The sequence below is a fragment of the Poecilia formosa genome, unplaced genomic scaffold, assembly GCF_000485575.1.
Source record: "Poecilia formosa unplaced genomic scaffold, Poecilia_formosa-5.1.2 Scaffold92, whole genome shotgun sequence".
NCBI classification, from domain to species: Eukaryota; Metazoa; Chordata; class Actinopteri; order Cyprinodontiformes; family Poeciliidae; genus Poecilia; species Poecilia formosa.
Window position 1 is genome coordinate 1,387,080 of NW_006800031.1, and position 22,350 is coordinate 1,409,429.

At 36.8% G+C, this 22,350-nt stretch overlaps 1 protein-coding gene across 3 annotated transcripts in view; it reads right to left on the reverse strand.

Annotated features, from left to right (window-relative positions):
* The window catches only part of LOC103142014 (transmembrane protein 132B), a 238,943-nt gene that overhangs the window by 127,464 nt on the left and 89,129 nt on the right, over positions 1–22,350 (reverse strand). For all 3 annotated transcript variants that reach the window (XM_007557864.2, XM_016674253.1, XM_007557865.2), the window contains 2 exons: positions 9,776–10,191; positions 8,099–8,676 (listed from right to left, as the gene is read on the reverse strand). In XM_007557864.2, coding sequence (XP_007557926.1) covers positions 8,099–8,676; positions 9,776–10,191 — 994 coding nt within the window. The remainder of the gene's footprint in view (positions 1–8,098; positions 8,677–9,775; positions 10,192–22,350) is intronic.

Consider the following 22,350-nt stretch of genomic DNA (forward strand, 5'->3'; position numbering starts at 1 on the left):
CTGGATTTGTGGTCAGTAAACTTACATTAAATAAAAAAAAAGAAAACGGGCAATTGTCCAACGTCATTTGTCGCTGAGAAGCACTTGTTAAAAACTGCTTTTAATTTTACAGCAGCTTCTCGTTTTTCTTTCTTTTTTTTTAACCATTTGGTGTTGTGTCAACACTTTGTGTTATGTTAATTAGTTTCAAGTTAATCTTTTATAAGTGTGGAGCAGAGAGTGCTTAGTGGGCAGGATGGACGGGTAAAATAAGCAAATCGTTTATTGCCCAGAGGCAGGAAAACATAAATTGGTGTTCAGGTGCCTTTAATTGCCAGGCCTAAACTGGAGCCATTATGACCGCTGATCAGCACAGTGTCTAGGAGTGTTCCAGTTGGAGTCATTCCTAAAGGTATCTGCTGAGACAGCAGATACCTTTAAATAAAGTCATAAATGCAACAATGAAGAAGCAAAAGCCCAAACTGGACAACAAACAGGACCAATGATGACACAACTCAGTCTCAAGGTGATGAGTTATTTGCAGTACTCATTATTTGCTACACTATGCACTGCTTTGTTTGGTCATTTGTGTCATCGTCTGTTTTCTTCTTCGTGCCTTTCACGTGATAAGAGTTACTAGTTTCCCTACAAACCAAAATAAATCGAGTTTGAGACAACTAAAACTGTAAAAGTATGAAAAACTGAAAGGGGGAAATCACAATCACTTGTCTTATTTTTCAAGTTTATACACACATTTCTCCAATGTCAAATATTTGTTGTTGTTTTTTTAGAAGAAAAAAGTGCAAAGAAACAAAAAAATGCAAGTTTATCAACTACTCAAAATAATTTCTCATTGAAGAATGAAGCAGCATCTAGTAAAGCTGTAGCTTCTACAATAAGTATATCTGTGGCCTATTTCAAGAGTGTTCTAGTATACTAATACACACAATTTGTTTTCATGAGTCAGAGAAATAAAAAAGCTTGAGCAAAAAATAAAATAAACTTTCAGATAGGGATTCATTTCCATTAGCAAATATCAGTTGTTTCGCTACCCGATTTAAATTAAAATCAATCTCCTCCCAGGCTCATGTTTTCAAACTCCTCAGTTAAATCCTCAAACCAAGAGAAATTCAGCATGAAGTTTGAAAGAGGAGCATCACCAAGCAACTGGTACATGTTCAGCTCACAGGAATGCAGGTGCTGTCTGCAGAAGCCCAGTTTCTAAATGGGGCTCTTCTATCCAGCAACAGTGAGTGATGCGAACAATGAGCACAGCAAAAAAAAAAAAAAAAAACAGTCAGCAATTTGCATATCAACACCCCCTAAATTTGTAATAGCAGACCCAGACGCAAAGAGCGATAGACGGACACAAAAGAAAGATGAAAAGGGGCCGAGGAGCGCCGGAAGTTGACAAAGAGAAAAGATGAGGAATTTTGTATCTGGAGACAGTTAAATGAGCGTGTGACATGAGACTCGAAACTGTGGTGCATGTGCAAAGAGGATCACTGTCAGTATCAGTAGCTGAGGTTCAAAGCAAACAAAAAACTTAAAATTAATTTTCAAACACACTCTGCAAGTTGGTAATTCCAATTTCAGAGATAATGTCAATTATTTGGCAGAACAGACTGCCAAAATAGTACCTCTGTCTTTTCCGACTCCGTTCTCTCTTCTTTGTCCTCATTTCATTTTCTCCTCCTCTGTGTTTACCCCTGTCTATTTTCCTCACCCTCGCACAAATGCGACGCCCCAAAATGCACAAACACTGACGCTATCTCGAGGCTGATGGCTGTCACCTTTGTGTACTCAGCCTCTTTCAGGAGCCAGCAATGCAAACACCCTCATGAATATTCAGAGCCGATTTGAGATTGAAAGAACGAGACAGAGGTAGCAAAAGACGGGAGGGCAAAGAAGGAAGGGGTGACAGGGAAACTGAAGGGATACAGTGGAGAGAAAGTAGAGGAGGACTGCTGCAGGCGGAACAGATAGAACAGGGTGGATTACGAGAATAAACAGAAACCCAGTGACAGTTTGGGTTAAACAGACTAAAGAGAGCAGTGTTTGTTTATGCTGCATGTTCCTGATCAATTTACCATGGTCTAGTGTGACTTTCCCAATTTGAAAGAGAGCGGCAGAGAATGAGAAAGTAACAACCAATAAAATCATAGCTGCGATGTTAGGGATGAGATATTTGATGCTCAACAGTTAAAGCTAAAAATCATGATCAGCATTCATTTTGCATCGAATCACTTTGACAGCATTAGCAGTTGCAAATGGGGGAATAAATTAACCACACTGGACCCAACATTCTGTTTTTCTTCACATTTCAGCTATTTTACTTACCATTTCTCATATTTGGACATTCAAATACATAATTAGGAGAATTAATGCTTAATATATTACACATTGCCTGCTTGTTGATAGAAAGTGTAATTTAATTTAACAGGCAACATATTTAATCTCTTAATTTAATCTGCTACTTCTCAATATCATGCATGCCATGTTCAGCAATGTATAATGAAACAAATCCCAAGGCTACAACTGTACAGCTGAATACCAGATCAGCAAGTGCACATGCATTTCTTCTAGATATGCCTCAGCATCTATGGCTTTATGTCCACACTGATTCTTCTCAAAACTATAATTAGGCTAATGTCATTGTCCAATGTATTAGTATAGTTGCTTAAAAGACAATTGTCAAAAAAAGGCAAGAAAACAATGGTATGACCAAAGTGTACTTATCATACTGATAAAATTTTAGAGTAATTTCAACAAATTTTAGACTCTGTGTAATGTAAAGCGATCACCATCCAGTCAAAAAACATGAATAAATAGAAAATATTGTTTAACTTTGTAATGTTTGAAATGTGAAAGAGATCAAAAATGAAAAATATGTATAGCCCTATTTTGAAAAGTTCAAAACTTTTAAATGATGCTTTTCGTTTTGCAAGCGGAAATGGTAACAGACTGCAGGTCAAAGTGATTAATCTGCTTCATTACCGGGTTCTAACTGTGCTGTCATTTAGTCGGCTAATGATGAAGATTATGTGTGTCTAAATGTCGTGACAAGTTGAAAATGTATTTATTACATGGCAGGCTTGGCCTTATGCTTTTCTTATTTCATACACCACTTAATTTACTCAAATGGTGAAATGTTTTTGGTCCAAGTTAAATGAAATCCTTTTATATTTAGTGTAATAAACTACTTGAATACCAGTTTAAACCAACAAACCAGTAAATGTTACTAAATTGTGATTGACAGAGTTAACTTTAATTGTTGCATGACAAAAAAGTAGCCTCAGAAAAGCATGTATATACATAAACCCATTCCATAGCTCTGCTGGCAGTCTAATTTCAAATGCTCATTCAGATTAAGTTGCTTTAAGATTTCTTACATTTTGAAATGTTGGCTGTTGATGAACATATGACGACTGGATGAAATTAGATGGACTGCTTTCATAAACATTTTTATTTTTTTTTTTGCATTTAACACTTTGTTGTACATAAAGTTCAAGCAGTTTACTCATTTTTGGATAAATAATTGTGCTCTTCTGTCATTTAAGGTTGAATCTGGCTGCTATAAGTCTCAGTCTTTAAAAATTAATGTATCGATGTGCAAATAAATTGGTCTTCATTGCAAAATGTGTGCACAAAACCAACTGTACTTAAATAGAATACATTTATCACTACTATGTCTTTGACCCCTTCTTTTCTTCCACCTCTCACATTCCTGAAAGGTAATCTTTGATATCCATTGAAACAGGATTACTACTGTGTCCAGTCTCTGTTTCAGGCTCTTTAGAAGCAGCACTCTAAATAATCACCTTATCCATTAAATTGGTCTCATCACAGTATATCCTGGTGCCTATATTGGTCTTTGAATCCCTGTGTGTTCTTGCTACTCATATATTCTCATACCAGTAACACTTGTTGCTTTATCATTTGTCCATGACGAAGGAAAAATTATGGCTGCCACATACAGTTCTAAAAATATTAAATTGGATGTCTTTTTAAACTCCTTTCTGTGATCAGGTTTGGTGAGACATTTGGTAATTTCTTTACTATTTTTCATCAGTTAAGTCTTTACTTTGTGTTTTCTTTGTCCCATTTTGTCTAACGAACAGAAGCTGCCTAATTATGCACATCTTGTTATAAGGTGTTGATTTCCTTGGGCCACGCTCTCCTTCATTCCACAGATACACATCACCTGCTATGCTTAAACCCATTAAGCGTTCAAGTTTATCCAGCTTGGGGTTAGAAAACGTGCTTAAAATAAGATGGTCAAAATACCCAGTTGCCTTATAATTGTGCGCAATCGATTCGCATGCAACAAGCAGAGACTATCTAAAGAGATTATAAGAATAATAAAAATCGGGGTAATTGTCCATTGCATTATTAAAAACTGTACGGAAAGTGTGGAAATAGTTTTGAGGAAGAAATATGGTCATAATGATCCTGGATGATTGAGTCTTTTTTTTCTTCCTTGGTGAAGATGATAATACCAGGATTTATTGGACTGAAATTGGGTAAAAGTGGTTCAGAGAGCATTGGGTATCATCTCTGCACTTCAATTAGCAGCTATGGAGTCCAAACCTCAACCCCACAAAGAATCTTTGGGATGTGCTGGAGAAGGCTTTGGACAGTGGTTGGACTTGATCATCTTGGTGAAAAATGAATGGTACTCCTGATGGAATAAATCTCTCAACATTGCAGAAGCTTATCAAATGAATGCAAGAGTGAATGTGTACCATAAACAAAGTTACGGTGGTCCCACAAAAGCCATACCAGAGTGAGAGTTTTTTGGGCAGGCAGTGTAAATGCCTCTCTTAAAAGTAGCACAGAACTTACAGCCTATGCAATAGATAAAATGTGAGCTACTCATCTGTCTGTTGCTTTAAGCAATAAGGGCAAAACAGTGTGACATGTTTTGTTCAGTTTCCCTTCCCTATCAATCTTTTCCATTCGTATATTGAGTTGTTAAAATATTATTCCTCATTCTTGCTTTTTCTACCTTTCTGCTTAACCTCTGTCTGTCTTCTTGGCTCAATCCTCTCTTCTTGTCCCTCCATCTCCTCAGCAGTTTATCATAATCACATCACCTCAGTGTAATGGAGCACACTTAAGGCTTATTATGTCTCACACACATAAATATACGCATGCACAAAACTATCGCACACAAATGAGATCCACTTAAGCCTTATTACATGTCTAACTGTGCTTCTGACACAGAAGATTATCCATCAGGTTGCATGCACAGGCAGGGGGCAAGAATTGCAGGTAAAAAATGCAAACATGTACAGACAAAGCTTAACTCACAATGAAAAATGATAAATATTTAGAACATGTGAAAATTAGCCTTTGCACTGTTATTTAAATGCACAAAAATGGAAACGGGTATAGAAGATAGTTTATCAGGTTAGAAATATATTTTCCACCAGAGATAAACATATTTTGGTGTGAAATGTACAGACTGACCCCAGAACAAAAGCCAGAGACCTTGTGAAGATGCTAGCTGAAGCTGGTAAGATGAAAAGTTGTTATTCACAGTGAGAAAATGTCCTGTATCTCCCTTCAGCACAGAAGAAACCTTTACTTCTAAAGAAATACAAAAAGCCAGATTGCAGTTTGAAAATGCACACAGGCACAAATATCTCCATTTCTGGGGTCATGTCATGGGGTCTGATGAAAGAAAAACTAAAGTAAAACAAAATTCTAGCTACATTTCTGGCATTTGGCAAATAGAAACTGGTAATTCAAATTGACCAAAAATAGAAGAGGAGATCTGATTTCTGGTTTCAGACATATAAATATAGAAATCATATAGGAAGTGAAGAATAAAGATGACACATTTGCAAGGCAATGAAAGAGGTGACCTTTTAATTTCTATATGCATGGGTCTATTTAAGTAAGTGCAAACTATATGTCCATGTGCAACTGTTTCATGCATACATGACTTTTATGTATAGCAAACATGCATGTGCAGTGTTGATGTGTGTGTGTGTGCATGGCAAGAACATGTGTACAAAGACAAAGTGGGCTGAATGCTAGAGAATTTATTTTCCCTCTCTGTCTGTGGGTGTATTTGTGTATGTCAGCAAGATGGTGGGGTCATTGTGCACCAAAGTGTAGTCACACTCTCTTTTCTTTCACTATCCTCAAATGACCTGAAGAGTTGTTGAACAAAAAGAAATGCAGATTAATTCCCATTTCCAATGTACTTTTAAATCACATTAATAAAGATGCTTCCTTTATCTTGGATAATGCCCCTAGTCAATTGAAACGTGTCATTGTTTTAATTGTTCTCAAATTTCCAATCAAAACAATAATAACAGACAACAAAGCATAACCAAATTCTTACTTAATTAGAAAAATGTCACTGTCAGTCAGTGATTTTCATTATGGTAACCTGCTTTCTCTGCTCCCTTAATCACATTTCCACCTGGCAGAGATGATATGCTAGAACAACGGAGACAAAGCTGTTGAATGAAAGGTTGTTGGCTCCATATAATCAGCCTTAGGTCACTAAGAAACATACCAAATATACCAAAGAGGTGCCATAAGAAGTCATGTCTGCAGATTGCCACAAGTCATGTAGGGGGCACAGTAAACATGAAATAAATGAATCTGATAATTATTATAGCTGGAACAAATAGTTTAATTTGGTGCCAAAGCCAGCATAATCATCAATAAATGGCCCTAACTGACCATGGTAGTCTTTGTTTAAAGTGTATAACACAGTAACAATAGCCCACTCAACTCCAGTGAGTGGAGAGGACTATATATTCAGGTGCAACGACATCAAGAGGTGTAAAAAAAAGTAAAACACTTGATCAATACTCTGATTCACAACTTTGTTTACTGTCAGTCTCAGGCCTCTTATCCATATTAGCACATTCAGTTAATGCTTAGTGAACACTTTACTGGGCCCAGCCTGTTTTTGATTTCTTTGAGTGTGTGTAATCAGTACCCTATTGATTCATGTTAGGTTTGTCACAGCTGTTGAGGTGTGACTTCACTTAAGTTAATGAAAATCCACTTTCAGGCTCCCACTTTCAAATGAAGCTCCTGCACTTCTGTGGTGTTTGGAATTGTTACATTATTTTAAAAAGTATGTTAAGAAAACAAGAAAACATGTGGTCATATGTCAGAATGTTTCTTAGTATTTCCCAAGTTTAAGTATGGCCAGAATGAGCAGGAAAACCTTTAGACAGAAGTAAAAAAATATGTGAAAATCCACCCAAGATTCCCTGAAATAACATCACATTCATATACATTATTGACACAAATGTACCTTCTCTTTCATAATGTAAGGCTCACAACATAAGGAAAATATACACTTATGGTTTTCTAAATGTAAAACCATCAACCAATGCAGCAGCATGTTTTTCAACTAGCAGTAAAAAACGCATGCTGTTTAAAATTTTGTTACTATAACTTACTGCATGAAAAGTATTGTTATCTCTACTGTACGATGGATCCAGGCACTCAGCTATTTGCTGGGTAGAATGATGCATTTGCACATCTGTTACTTGACAGCCTAAAATCCCTGAAGTCATTGAAATGAGGCAGAATAGATAGAATAAGATAAGCATGCTTACTCTAGATCAGTGGTTGTGAACTTATTGTCTCAGAGAACAAAGGAGCTGTCTGAAGGGATAAGGCAAGCACAGATATTCGGCCTCCGTCAAAACCTCATGTACACTGGCTTTTTAAAGCACACCTGAGACCCATTAAGGGTACTGCCCCCTGGTTTCTGTAACCCAGATTCTCTCAGTTTATACTCATTCTTTTCTTTCTTCGTCTCTTCAGTTTTCATTCAGTCCCAGTTGCACTTTTCCTGTTCTGTTTTTGACTTCTGCGTCTCTGTTTCTGTTGGATCTGCCATAAATACTTGCAAAGTTACTATTTGCGTTGCTGACTTCTGGAAAAAGTCGAGCTAACAAAGGTGACAGCCATCAACTTTGGGAGGTGGCAGCATTGAGAAATTAAACATGGCACATATGCAGGAGACGAGTAGGTCGATATAGCGAAGCCACAAACAAACAGAAACAAATAGCCAAAAATAGACAAAAATTCTAACCAGTTTAAGCAAAAATGTTCTACAAAAGATTTATGGTCTTACCTCAACGTGAAGTGTTCCAGGTTTGAATCTGTCTTCATGTATATGCCAAATGCCACTGTTCTGCCAAGTCGAAGCGGACTTGGTGGTACAAGTACCTCCAGGTTCTCATCTAATTGCAGTCTTTCTCCCTTAGCAGAAACTGGGCCGATGCTCATCTCCACAGTACCAGCTTTCATCATGTCCTGAAGCCCTCCGTCGTCCAAAGTACCCCACTGTCCTCCAAGACCAATCCCCAGGCCTCCAAGAGGTCCGACATTTGAACTCTGAGCTTTCCATGGCTCATTCACAATGGATGGACAGTCTTGACCAGCCCCTTCCACTGGTATGATTGAGTAGTACACATCCACTGATGGTAGAGACACTTCAGGAGGTCTTTTTCTCACTTGTGATGGTGTAAACCAAGCTGTTGGGATGTTCAGACGGACCACACAGATGCCAAATGGCCCCATGAGACGGCAGCCTGCTGAAGGCGCTGGTTCATTGGTGTCACGTACGGCCAAGGCGCGGACACATGGGAGAATGGATCTAGGAAGCGGGTCAGGCTCATCCCAGCGCCGTCCAATCAGATAAAATAGTATCTATAGAGAAAGTAAATGCACGTAACATTAAAGTAAGTAGATTAAGATAGTAAAGGTAAATACATCAATACCAGAATACAAAAACCAAACACCCAAAACATTCAGTAGATAATGTCTCTCTTCAGTCAGAGTCCACTTTTCTTAATTATACCTGGAGTTACATTTTTCACCATGTTGTATTTGTTTATATTGTTGGTTTTCCTTCAGAAGCATAAAAAAGCATCTGCTGCAGGACTGATAGTTCATACAGAATGGATATATGCTTTTACGAAATCAAGTATGTTTACATCGCTGGAATCAGAACTGAAGGGGCAATTTCTTTGATAAGTGTTCAGTTTCCATGGGAACAATTTTAAAATCAGTGAACTGCTGAATTAATTATCAAGGTAACACCTTAAGATACCCAGGAATGAAGTAGTGTGGTAAAAACAAACCACTGGTTCTACGCTTTTGTTTTGCACAAAGGGTCTGGACCCCCAGCTCTTGAGAAACAATTGTTTGCTGAAATTTAAGTTTTAAATTTCACCCAATCACTAATTGATTGGGTGAATCAATTACCCAATCAGCTATATAACTGATTGGGTAATAGGATAAACAGCTATGACGTACGCAATGAGCCAGTTCGACGTTGAGCCGAACAAGATGGCAGTGTTGATTCAATATTTGGAAGCGTGGCCAACACAGACCGAACGGCTGCATTCACTTCCTCTACTGCCATTGCCGACCTACAATCGTAGGCAGACTAAAATTGTAAAACGGCGCAGATAGGTGATGCCATTGTTCACGTTTCTTCTGTTTACTGATTGGCCAAATTTGAGATTCAACCGGAGGTAAGGGATTTAGTAAAAATCCTTTTCTCAGTCTTATCACAAAAGTAATTTTTTTTAAGCAAAGAAATTCCTGGATAGTACATGCAATACCTAAAATTTGCAAATATTACTTGTAGAGAGAACTCAGAAAATTATGTTCTCTATTAATGTACAACTTGTTCTGAATTTTTTAAGAAAAAAACATTTTTAAAACAAAACTTTTGTCTTCATAAATACGAGCTGTGACAAATGCAAAAACCAAAGAAGTGATAAAACCAATTGGGATGTACCTGTATCCATGGTCTTGTTGATCCCACTTTAGGGACCACCACTTGACCTTTGATCCTCCAGTTTGTCGTCACCTGACTGACTGAGGTCAGCAAATGTGGCTGAGGACCTTGAAGGAGCTCCGTTGGGATCATTTGCTCAATGCTCAGATTTCCATAGCTGCAATTGACACTTGGCTGGGACTGTGGAGCAACGCCTGGCTCCAGCTGGTGAAGAAAGAACGGCTCAGTCCGCGATGACAGGCTGCCATTTCGCATGACCTCCTGATTAGCTTCCCGCAGAAAGAAGGCAGAGTCAGTGCCGCTTAGCTGACATTGGACTGGGAGATAGGTCGGGAGGGAAGAGGAGAAACGAGGCTGGGAAAAGTCCGGCCCTGCGCCCGGTCCACCCCCTGCTGCTCCTAACGAGCTGTCAGACACTGAAGAGAAAAATTGACAGAGGACGAAAGTTAAAAAAACAGAAGAGAGGAACAGCATCAAAAGGTCAAATAATAATTTGACCATTATTGTACTTAAAGGTGTTGGTAGAACCTGGCTTTGTGTGTTCTTTGTTCAGCAGAGCAGAAAATAATTTATTCACATTAAATTGACATTGCATAAATCCATCCTTAATGACCATTGCAATGAATTTTTAGTTTATTCACACTCTGACATAAACACATGCACACATGTATCAGCTTCTTTCACACAAGCATCTCCACTCACTGACACACACAAAGGCCATAATGTATGGAGCGTCTTTAACACTTTTTCCATCACAGAGACATTTTGATACAAACACAAGCTCACAGTTGTGTCCATGAGGTATCGACTAAACATCACAGCTTGCATCAAAGCATGACTAGTTTTAACACCAATTCTATGAGCAATGGCCCCTCATATATAAAAATGACATATTGCCTGTTTGTTTTTTTCATTTTACTGAAATCTGATTTTTGTACACTTCAGTGTGTATTCTTTGTCTTTTTTCCATTTTAATCATGTTGAAAAAAGGAATTAAATGCAATTTTTAGGACATGTTTCCATCAAAGTACATTCACTAGTACTGCAAAATTAATCACTAATAGAAAAGCGACTGTTTTGATTTGAGTGTAAAAAAGAATTGTAGGTTTGTCTGTTATTCTTTGCTAAACAGACTGAGTGTCTGTTTAGCACAGCCATGGCAGCTTTACTCCACAAAAGGGGGATTCTTCTCCTGTAGTATAAAACTGAGGTGCCTTCAAGCTAGTTCTGGCAACTCCAACTGTGCCGCAGTTTCACATGTGATCCTCACAGATGTGCTGTATCAATTTTTGTTGCATATTTAATCTGTATGTTCCCGTTGTCATTTAGTCCCGCTGCTACTTCTCTCTGTCTCCTGTCTGCTACTTTTCAACCCCTTCACCACTCCAGGATTCGTCTCCTATTTCAATGGCAATGCTAGAACACAAATTGTCAGATTTGCGTCAGACCCTCACATGTTGAGCAGCAGAAACATGCCGTTGTGAGGTTGGCGCCTAATTGCCAAACCCAAACGTATAGAATGATCTTCATATTATTAAGGTGATGCATTTTTAAACCTGGCAGTAAGGCATGGAAGTGTCTGGGTAAAACGGACATTTCCAGGCCTGTTTCTCTCTTGTAATGTTAGAAATGTCGACTGCTCTGCATATTTATAGATAAAAAAAAATGACAAAACAAGTAAATCCTTTAGCTCTACAGAGTTACTCAATGCTACAAAATAGAAAATGTAGGTGTGAAAAACTGAATAACAGGTGCAATGAGCTTTATTACTCTTCTCTAAAATGCTAAAAGCAAACTATTTTATAAATGGTTTATGGGCAACTACTATAATAATACGAAGCCGATGACAAAGAATAGGTTACGTGATTGTGCTGCAGTACTGTGGTTTATCTACACCTGTGTCTGTCAGCTGACACAGCTCCAAACCACTTCATACAGCTACATCAAACACTGGTGATTAAACACAGAAGAAAAAAAACTTAGGTTAAGTGTAAATGTAGGAATTTGTATTAAAATGAATGGCTGCACGCCTGGAATTTATAATAATTCAATATACTGTAAGAAGAGATTTAAATGTTTTCAACACTTATTTGACATTGTAAATCTATTATCTTCTTAGATAATGAACAGAAATGAAGTTTCTACTCCAACTGTAGTGAAACAAAGAAAATGCACATGCAGAATGAAAAGTTTGTGATGGAAATTGCATGTGTCCTTGGGAAGCAGAGTGTGAAAATATAATGAGGGTGGGACAGAGGAGCGCTGTCTGGGGCAATTCATACTGAGGCGACTTCACAAAAACAAGAGCAGCGGAATAAACCGCTACCTCTGTGTAAAAATGAGTAAGCAGGTTTTTTGGTTATGGTGCCTGGGCACGGAGGGATAAGTTTAAAGTTGAGGAGACAAGCAGAAGGAACGTCAGACTGCAAGCAAGCAACAGAATAGGGGAAAGACGACAGACCCACAGGAAGTAGGAAACAAGTACAGGGTGAGAGAGAGAAAAAGATGGTAAAATGTCTGTGAAAATTTGCTCAAAGATGTCAATTTGGATAACTGGTGGTGGTTTTGGCATTTCTATGTAACACGAGGTGGCTGCACATGACTCACCAAAAATTACACTCCAGTCCACAGTCTTAGTAAATGGATTTGAAGCAGTGCATAAATAAAAGTTTTGACTGAACATTAAGATGACTGTCTATTAAAGATGCCAACTTTGCATTAAATTGTCATTATTTACAAAATCATGCAAAGTTGGCACTTTTAATTGACTTTTAGTGCAACTTTTAGAGCAACTGTGCATTAAAAGTGTCATTATTTACCGAACGACACTTCATGACAACTGTCATCAAAATTCATAAAGAATTCTTTATATTCATGACAGGTGTTATGTCATGTTTATGACAGTGTCATATCAGTCTTATGCACACTCCTTCAAATAAAGTGTTACCAAAAATCTTAAGTCATCCCATTCATTCCTTAAATCTTAACTGTACAGATGTTTTTCTTATGCTGTAAATTTAGTCTTACTGTATAGTCTACTGTTTTTGTTTTTATATTTTCACTATTGTGTGAATCTGTATGCTTCCACTTGCCTGTCACTCTGCTGCTGGTACTCCTCAAATCCCCACCGAGTGACAAAGGATATTTCTAATTTTTTTTATATTCTATTCTATTCTATATATGAAAGATTTCCATAAAATATACTTTTCATGTTATCATGGGATCTGACTTCATTTTATTCTTTGGAAACATAGCAGCTCAATGATCCCAAAACTTTGGAGACTAGTTTTGCAAATCTTTTTGAAGTCATTGTTATACAGACACATACCTGCTGCTACTTTTGGTTGAAGAGAACATCATCCCCAGAGGCTGAAACATTTTCATGTGAGGCTTAAAATAATCACAGGCCATAGATCATGTGGTCACAACCCATAAGCACATTAGGTTTCGCAAGCTCTGTGTTTTCTTCCCTCATTCATTTTCCATCATTATGGGTGTCCTTGAGGTGTCTGCATGGATGTTTCTGTATCCACAGGAATCCTCTGAAGCATATGTCAGAGTCCTGCACAGAGACCTTGAGCACCTGACACACACATGCAGAGCTTTTCCATGCAGGCACAACTTGACCCTTGGATAGAGTCTAAAACACGATGAAATACTATACATCGTTTTCATTTATTAACGTTTTATTAATGTTTATTCATTTTCAGCTATTTTTGTCTGGAAAAAAAAAATCAAAGGAATTTTTACTATGATTATTGATTGCATTTCACAAATGTAAGAGAAAGCGTTAATTCATAAAAACAAGTGCTACTTTTTTAACTCTGTATTTATTAATAATCTACATTGAAGGAAACTGAAATATTCACAGTCACTACAGCCACTGGCTCAATAGGGGGCGCTGTGTTACAATTCAGAGTTGGCACTCTATCATCCTTACAATGGTATGTCTTTGGCTACAATTAAAACTGGCAAAGTCCAGTTTCTCTGGCATCATTACTTTGGCAACCACAAAACACAACAGGAGTCCATACCCGCTGTGCCCTGCTGCACACACAGACTCACTGACTGTGTGTGTCCAAGTGGATTTCTGAGCACTCCAGTCCTCCTGAACATGCATGCATAAAAATGCGTCTGCTAGACATTTAAAAGTCTGAAAGCGCGCATATGTGTTCTTTTGGAAGGTTGCTCACAATCAAGAAAGTTTACTGAACATAAACCTGAAAGTGTGTGAGAGAGAGTGACTGCGTGTGTGTGTGTGTGCGTGTGTGTGAGGGCGAAATTGGACAGGAATAAAGCCAGATGTACAGAGATTTGACAAGGCCCATCTGTGATCCTTCTTTCCCCCCAAAAAAATGCCCATCCTGCTCTATTTCCAAGTGCAGACACGCTCACACCCGGCCAGTAATCAAAACACACTGAAGCGTGCAGGACAGGAAGAGAAAGAAAGAAAGACAGCAAGAGTAAAGCCAGATGGGTCTTAGTCGGGAGGAAAGATACCAAGATGTGATAATAGCATCAGTGTTGCTTGATATTGTGTTGGTAAGATATTAGATCATATTAAAGTCATTAATATGACATTTTATTAAAGCGATACACACATTTACACACATTCAGGATTGTTCTCGATGCGTCTGATTCAAGGGTGTAAAATCAGCATTCTGTAAAGAGGAACGTAACGAAATATCTCTGGAACAATACATTACAAGCTCACAAACAAATTCTTTATGGTAGAAAAGTCTCAGGTTACAGATATATTGAAATCAGTGAGTTAGGATTCAGACAGAGTAATATATTCATATCACCTCTAAAATGCCAAACTTGAACAAAGATGTAAATGACATTAAGTTGTTTGATGATTTTGTGCTCATGAATTATGAATGTTTTGAAATTTGAGTTTTTCTAACCCTAAATGTGCTATGTAAAATGGTGTTCAGTTATATAGTCCAATTTGTCTACGTATATGTATAAACATGTATTGTTTATATAGATTTTCTTTCCAGTAATTGTTTTTTTTTTCCTTTATTTAATTGATTATGTAAAAAAAGGTGTAAAAAAAAACATACCATCTTCATCAGTTACTTTCAAGCCACTTTGTAAAATCCCTTTTTACAGTTTAGTTTGCCAACTCTAAAAATGTTTTTTGTCTTTTTTTGTTCCATTCCCTGCAAATTCTCCTTATCGAGCAAAGGTAGTCTAAGCATGAGAAAGAGGACAACAAACAACCAAAAAATAAACAAACAAACAAAAAACAGAGCGTTGATCTACACTTAAAATGTTCAGATTTGAAAAGTGTTTGACAGGGAAAGTTCAAAGCAGCAGTTTGGTTTTGCGTGCTGTGACAGTCTAGAAAATAAATCCATCACAGATGATGTTTTGGTGAAGTATGAACACTATTAGTTTCAAAGATGGCAGTCTATCCGAGATGGGTTTTTTTTTTTGAATCACGGAACAAAGAAAGAGAAAGAAAGACAGAAGGAAAGAAAGGAAAAACTAGTGAGAAGAGATAAGATGAAAGACGGATGAGGTTTCTATTTCTGAGCAGTACATTCATCATGAGAGTTTATTTTGGTGGGCTCTCATTCTTCCATTGTCTGGCTTGCTATAATTCTGCCCAGGCTTTTCTTTCAGGTGCTAATTGTATTTTTTTCTGCATTAAAAGGGGAAACCTAATATTTCAAATGAGCACCGCCTTTATTTCACACCCACTGAGTTGGGCTTTAGTTCATCCAGAGTAACATCAAAAACGCATGTAATGAAAAAGGTGACTCTGATGTTGTCAAAATGTGCTCCCAGATTGAGCAGCGGGAGCCACAAATGAATCAAAAAATACGTGCATGTTTGAAATTTAATAAAAAGATATATCAGAATTTAAAAGATTTCAGATTTGGTGGACATAACATTACAGATAAACTAGTGGAGGTGCAAAATAAAATGAAGAAACAAGGGACTGCACTCTCCTCCCCTTAAAGTGAAAGAAAGTTTAAGAGTTTGAAATCCGTATGAGTAAACCAGCACTTGTTGATTTTGTGATGAAAACATAATTTAAATTTAAAAAAAATGAACAGTGAATTAAAATCTAAAGTCTTAACATATTGTTTTTAAATTCCACACATTTTATCTCTTGTTGCAGAAAATTAAAGTTATGTCTTTTTTTTTAATCTTCCACTTATGATTTTTAAGCAAACTCTTAATAAAGATAAGCACAGCTGTTGTGGAAGAGTTGTGCAAATAAAGGTACGAAACAGGAGTATTATCAGACTTATGGTTACCATTCTTTAATCCATATGACAAAGCTGTGGGTCTTCTGCCAGATATTATGATTAATTTGTTTAATGTCTACTTCAGCACCCAATGCAGTAATGGAAAGATAAAAAAAAATAAACTGGTGGAGACTACCATCAGCTCTTGAGCAATTCAACAGCTGGTTAATGTGGAGATGCTGACTAAGGAGTTTCAATGAGTTCTTGAGATAATCCGTCCAATGCTTCCCTTCCAAGTGCTGTTCGATTTTCTACATCTGAAAGAAAACACTGTTTCATCTGTATCCTCCAGAGAGGAGAAACGGGACCAATTGATTATATTGAGCATCACATGAAATATTTTGCATATTTGTCAGACAGAGTGCACAGAACTATGTGTGCAAAAAGGTAACTAATCTCTCGGTACACGGAGAACTTAAACATCTTTGTATTTATTTACATGTTAGCTGGTTTAAAATTCAACCACCATTGGAAATCATAGGAATGATCTTTTTTTTTGCATCACTGTTTGAGTAAATCAGAGCTTAGCGGTTTGAGGCTTCCTAACTTAACTTAAATTTCTGAATAATGGTCTTCTGAAAAAAAGGTTTTCTTACAGTGATTGATTTTGTTTTCTTTTTTTTTTTTTGTCTAAGAGTTACCTATTGGATTTTGCCTACCCCATGTTTCAAAATTCCCAATACTGCCACATGTATTTTCACCGGGTTTTGATTTATGTCCTTGTCACTGGGTCAAAGAATTCACATCTCCCAAGCTATGCTCTGACCAACACTTTGCTCCTCTGTTCCTAACCCCCATCACAGCTTTTCCAACATGCTGGGTTGGATCCAGTTTCTCCCTTTTCGTATTATATCAAAACAAGTTTTTTCTTATATTTTTCTTTGCATCTTTATATATGGCTTCACAGGCTTCAGCTTGTCTTTAAACCCACCCAGCTATTTCCCTTTGGTCTGTAGAATGATATTTTTTTCAAAAGGAGTGCCTAACGAACAGAAAAGATGCCATGCCACTGCTAGATATTTCCTTCATACAAAACAAATCATTGGCCTACGTCAGCCGACTCTGTTTGCGAGTCTATTTCTAAGTGTATGGAGGAAAGAGACAGGATGTAAAAGAAGACAGGCATCTGGAAAATGTCATATTCATTTAAAAGTTTCCTTGTCATTTCCTGAATGGTTGAAACAGATTTACAGAAGTTCAAAAATAAAACTTCTTGTTGAAGTGAATAAGATGAATTTTATGTTTTTCTTTTCTTTCCACGGATAACATATTTTTTTTATTTTATCAGTTGAGGATGTTATGTTCCAAGTAATTTCATAGAACAGTTGTTTTTCAGTGCTGTGACTTCTTTTAAATCCACCACCTGTCTTCATTTTTGTATATTAATAGTGATGCATAAGCAAAAGTTTTGTGTCATGCACATATATTCAAATCTCTGTATGCAAGAAATCACCCTCACAGATCGCTCTTGTGACAAGAACAAAGTCAATGTTGGAAAAAAATTATAATAATAGGAGCCCATTTACAGTTTGCAGCAAGTGATGTAGGGGACACAGAAAACATGTAGAACAAAGGTCAGACAACACCAAACCAAAACCTTTTGGCTCAGTTTAGTCTTGTTTCAGCAACAGCAATATCTATAAAAATTAACACGGCAAGATTAAACATTATGTAAATAATCAATGTACAATTGGATATAAATTCGGGCATCTAAAGGGTTAGCATGACAAAATCAGTGAGTATTTAAACCTCTGAAAGGTTCTGTGACATTTCTGTTGAGTAAAATTTATATGAAACTCCCAGTAGGGAGATAATATGACGTTGAAATAAGAACTTTGAAAACAGTTTGAATTCTGTCGCTGGAACTCGAGACATAAGGTCTTTTTGTGTGCAACTGGTACAATCTGTACCAGCAGAGAAGTGTGAAGAGCAATTTCAAATGGTCATCCTACAACTGAGGGAGAAACTGGAACAAATAAAGGAAAGGGCTCTCAGAGAGGAAGTCGAGCAGCACATGCAGAAACAGAGGAGCACGGTGCAGGATGTGCAGAACTATTGGTGGCTTACAGACATCCTCTGACTCCAGTGAGCCGGATGCTGGACGCTTTGAATCATTTTGGGCAGTTTCCAAATAAAAAAATGTTTTCCAGACTTACAAATTTTTGGGTCTAAAAAAAACACAATCCTTTGACCAACACTTCTTCTAAACGCTAGGACTAATTGTAAACCGGATATGAAAATAAAAAGGTTATTCTCAAAGCATGAAGAACGTTATCTTGATGACGTGATCGGCACTACTTTGAAAGGATTTAGCGCATCAAACTCTATAGATTGTCACCAATCATAGAGATCTGAATAAACATCTTTCAACCAGCACTCTGGTAAGTGTGAATTTGGTCCAGTGATAAATCCACTGGTCCTTGTTATCGTTCACTTCCATCCTCCAGTGATCCACAGCTAGTCGACCAACTTATAAAAGCTGCTTATAGAGCTGAAAGACTTCCTGCTTCAACCGACTTAGAGGAGGAGAAACAAAGCAGTACGCTTTGTAGCATACAGGACAAAAGATTATTTGCAAAGGAAGAAATTATCCTGCAATATTGATGATCTCCAGAAGTTAAGTTTAAATGGGAGGAAGAGTAAAAATAGAGGCAGACCTTGAAAAGTAAAGGGGAGAGAAAGGGCAGGAAAATAAAAAATGGAAAAAGTAAGACTGAACATGACAGGGACAGACAAGGAGTGAGGAAGGGCTTAAGGACAAAGAACTAGAAGAGTGGGTAGGAAAGGGAATACGAGTACTGAGAGCAAGTAAGGCAGAAGGACAAGACAAGACTTAATGGAGATAAATGTTGAGAGGGGCTGTGCAAAAAGAAATGGATAAAGGTGGATAGGACAGTGAAGGAGTGGAAGAAAAAGAGGACAAAATCTGAACCAAAACGTGAAGGAGCGCACAGAAGAGAACATCCGCTGAAGGTATTATTTTATTAGCTCAAATTGAAAGTGATAAAAAGATAATTGTGTCGTCAACCTAGCATGCCTTACCAAAAAGGTTAACACCGGGTTTTAAATCACTCATTAGACATCTGCTCTTCAAAGAAAAAAAGAAAAGAAAAAAAAAAAACATGCACACAAGCAATCTGCAGTAAGGACATAGAGCATTTGAGGTGCTGAAAAGGAATGGTTTGGTGGCACGAGCGAGAACAATTCTAGCTCCAACACAACTGACTAAAAGTACCAATGAATGAGTCACTTTTAGATTTTCATTTGTAGAATTGTTCATCTTACACAATTTTCAAACTAATGATTTTGTGTCATTTATTTGTCCATTTTACAATTATACTGCTTTATATTTGTTCATTACATGCACAATGTAAAATGAAGTTCAATCTCATTAAAACGACACATTTCCAGATAATTGAGAGAACCTGAATACAAGATGACATTGCAAAAAATCATTACATCTTTGGTCACATTTGTCAAGACCCAGGTGTCCATGTTGTTCATACCTTGAATTTATTACATTATTATTACATTTTATTATAATTATTTATCTTTTTTCCCTTAACGAAATTGTAGAATTATTTTAAAATAAACTCTTTAATTTAGCTAACAAGCTAAATGCAACTCTAAATGTGAATAACTACAAACGAGTAAGCAGATTTTCAAACAGTTAAGTCTTGTCAAGACATTTCTCAAAAAGAGCAGAAATGAAGCAAATGTCAGTTCACTTCTTCCTGAGGATGTTAAGCCCATAGGTAAATTCCTACTTGATGTGATGCAAATGGAGTGAGATGTGCTCAGAAATTTCATTTGCACCAACACTCTCACAGGTTACTTTTAAAATAAATATCTCTGTAATGCTACATTGTGTTGTAGTGTGGCACATTCTCCGTTGACAGCATCTAATTGCAGACTATTGATTTCCACTTGAACAAAATGCCACCACTGCTTCGTGCTGCTGTGATAGGACTTTATTTAAAAGGTTAAGGATCACTTAAATGTTACGTTAACATGGCTACCGGCTTGCAAGAACAAAACCAATTTTCTTCCGTCTCCACAGGAGACACGTATTTTTTTTTTTCCTGTTGTCAAACATGGAGAAATTGTGAGCTAGGCTTAAGACTGGATGGAGATGGAATTCAATATTTCTTATTTCCTTTGTAAGATACAGGATTTCAATTCATCTGTGCTTGTGTTAAAGAAAAATATGGGTTATAAATCTTTGATTACATCGAAAGAATATGATAAGAAAATTATTTCGTTTTATTTTAATCACAATTTTATTTTATTACTAATTTGTCAATAGGAATTTTTAAGACTCTGGTTTACAAAAACACAACTTATCGACTAAACACAGACAAACATTGCCCTTTATGTCCTCTGGTTCCTTCCTTTTTAAAAGGTAAGACAGCTTGATGGAAGCTTGACAGACATTTTACCTCATCATATGAAAAAAATGACTTCTTAGCACAGCATGCCCTTGTAATCCTTCATTAATCTGTTTACAGCTCTAATCTGATTAGTCCAACCTGATTAATGTTCAACAGTTAATTACAGGAATCTAGTGCAAGTAATCTGATTCTCCGATCAGAGAAGGATTATTACACTTTTGACAGTCTCCTCCCTCCTTGCCTTCCCCCCCGTTTCCTGAGTCTTTATCAGTATCAGGCTTTTTCACATTTCTCCTCAGTTTAGCTTGCATCTTTTAGCTCTGTTGCCCTGGGACTCTTTATCTGGCTTTCTTTTCCTTGTCAACATGCCTCTCTCTCATCCCTTTCCATCAACTGGCTTTCATTCCTGTTTATCCTTCATTTCATGTCTTTTATCCATTGATTTCTACAGCAGAAATACAAATTAAACTTAAGGCCTGACGAGAGAAGATATCTTTTATCACTCCTTCCATAACGCATCAGCCACTTTAATCTAAAGAATGACTTTTAAACATTTTTGGGAAAACATGAGGAATGGCAATTATCACTTTGCTTAACTTTGCAAAGTTAAGCAAAGTGATAATGGTTGTGAAGTTAATCTAATTTCTTTATTTACCTTCTATTATGGTGAAAACTATAATAGTCAAACTTATAGTAGATATCATTGATGCTTGACTGTCCAATAATTAGGGACTAAAATACCCCAAAATGTTTTCACTATGAGCTTTTATACTTATTTAATCCAATATCTGTACCATATAATGAACAGTGTGTGTTCATTATTCATGGAGGTAAACAAACATTTCTCCACCTGATGCATTTCCAAATTAAACTTGTGTATTCAAATTTAAAAGTAGGGTTAATATGATTTTATTTTTCTTTTTTATATCTTTTACCCTGGAACAGTTATTAGCAAATTTATTAGTCAGGGTTTAAAATAATGTCTGGATAATTCAACACTACTGGTAACATAATGGGAATTTCTACCTACAGTCCATATACACTTTCCCAGGTATTTTATACACACAGAGACAACTAAATGTTGATTTATTTTCCTTTTTTAAACTTTCATTTGACAGAGACAAATGACAGTAATTAAAAAAAGTTATTGTCCCAGAATTAGCTAAAGACTATTTTTCATCATTTCTTTTGACATGCAGTGAGAAACTACAATTCTTCCAACAGGAGAGATTACTAAGTTTTGGGTTTTGACTCAAGTTGGACTTAAATCCTAGGTTGTGACTTAGAATCGTATTCTAGGATTCAAGTCTCATTAACAATAATCACCTGATAATCAGGAGTGAAAGCAGGTCGGTGTATTAGCTACAGACTGCAGCTCTTACAGATGATGCACTGCTGCACGTATTTTACTGTGACAAGATGTCCTTGATTTATTAGCCAAGGATGTTCACAGACCTCGGGCCATTAAACCTTCATAACAATCTGTTTATCTTTGCTATAGCTTTATAATTATGGCCACATGTTTCTCCAACTAAACACGTCATATAAGTGTTCTCCTGATCAGATTGATTTGAAAGTGGACGTGTGTTGAGCTCCATTACTTTTCATTGAACACAACGGTGCATTTACATAATTAGCAATTCACAATTTTCAGAATAATTTAAAGCTGCTCAAAACTGCTCTTTGCAAGTTGAATTAAATGTCGAGATTAAAAAGCAATTGCAAACAGTACATGACTTCATGTAAAACATTGCAGACTAGATGAGAAATCATTTATTTCCATCAGACTCGAGTCTTCACTTGGACTAGCATCTCAAACACTTGAGGTTTGACTTATACTTGAGGAAAATTACTTGTGTCCATCTTTGGCCCTCTATTAAGAAAATATCACAACTTAGGCTATTATATATACACACTCACA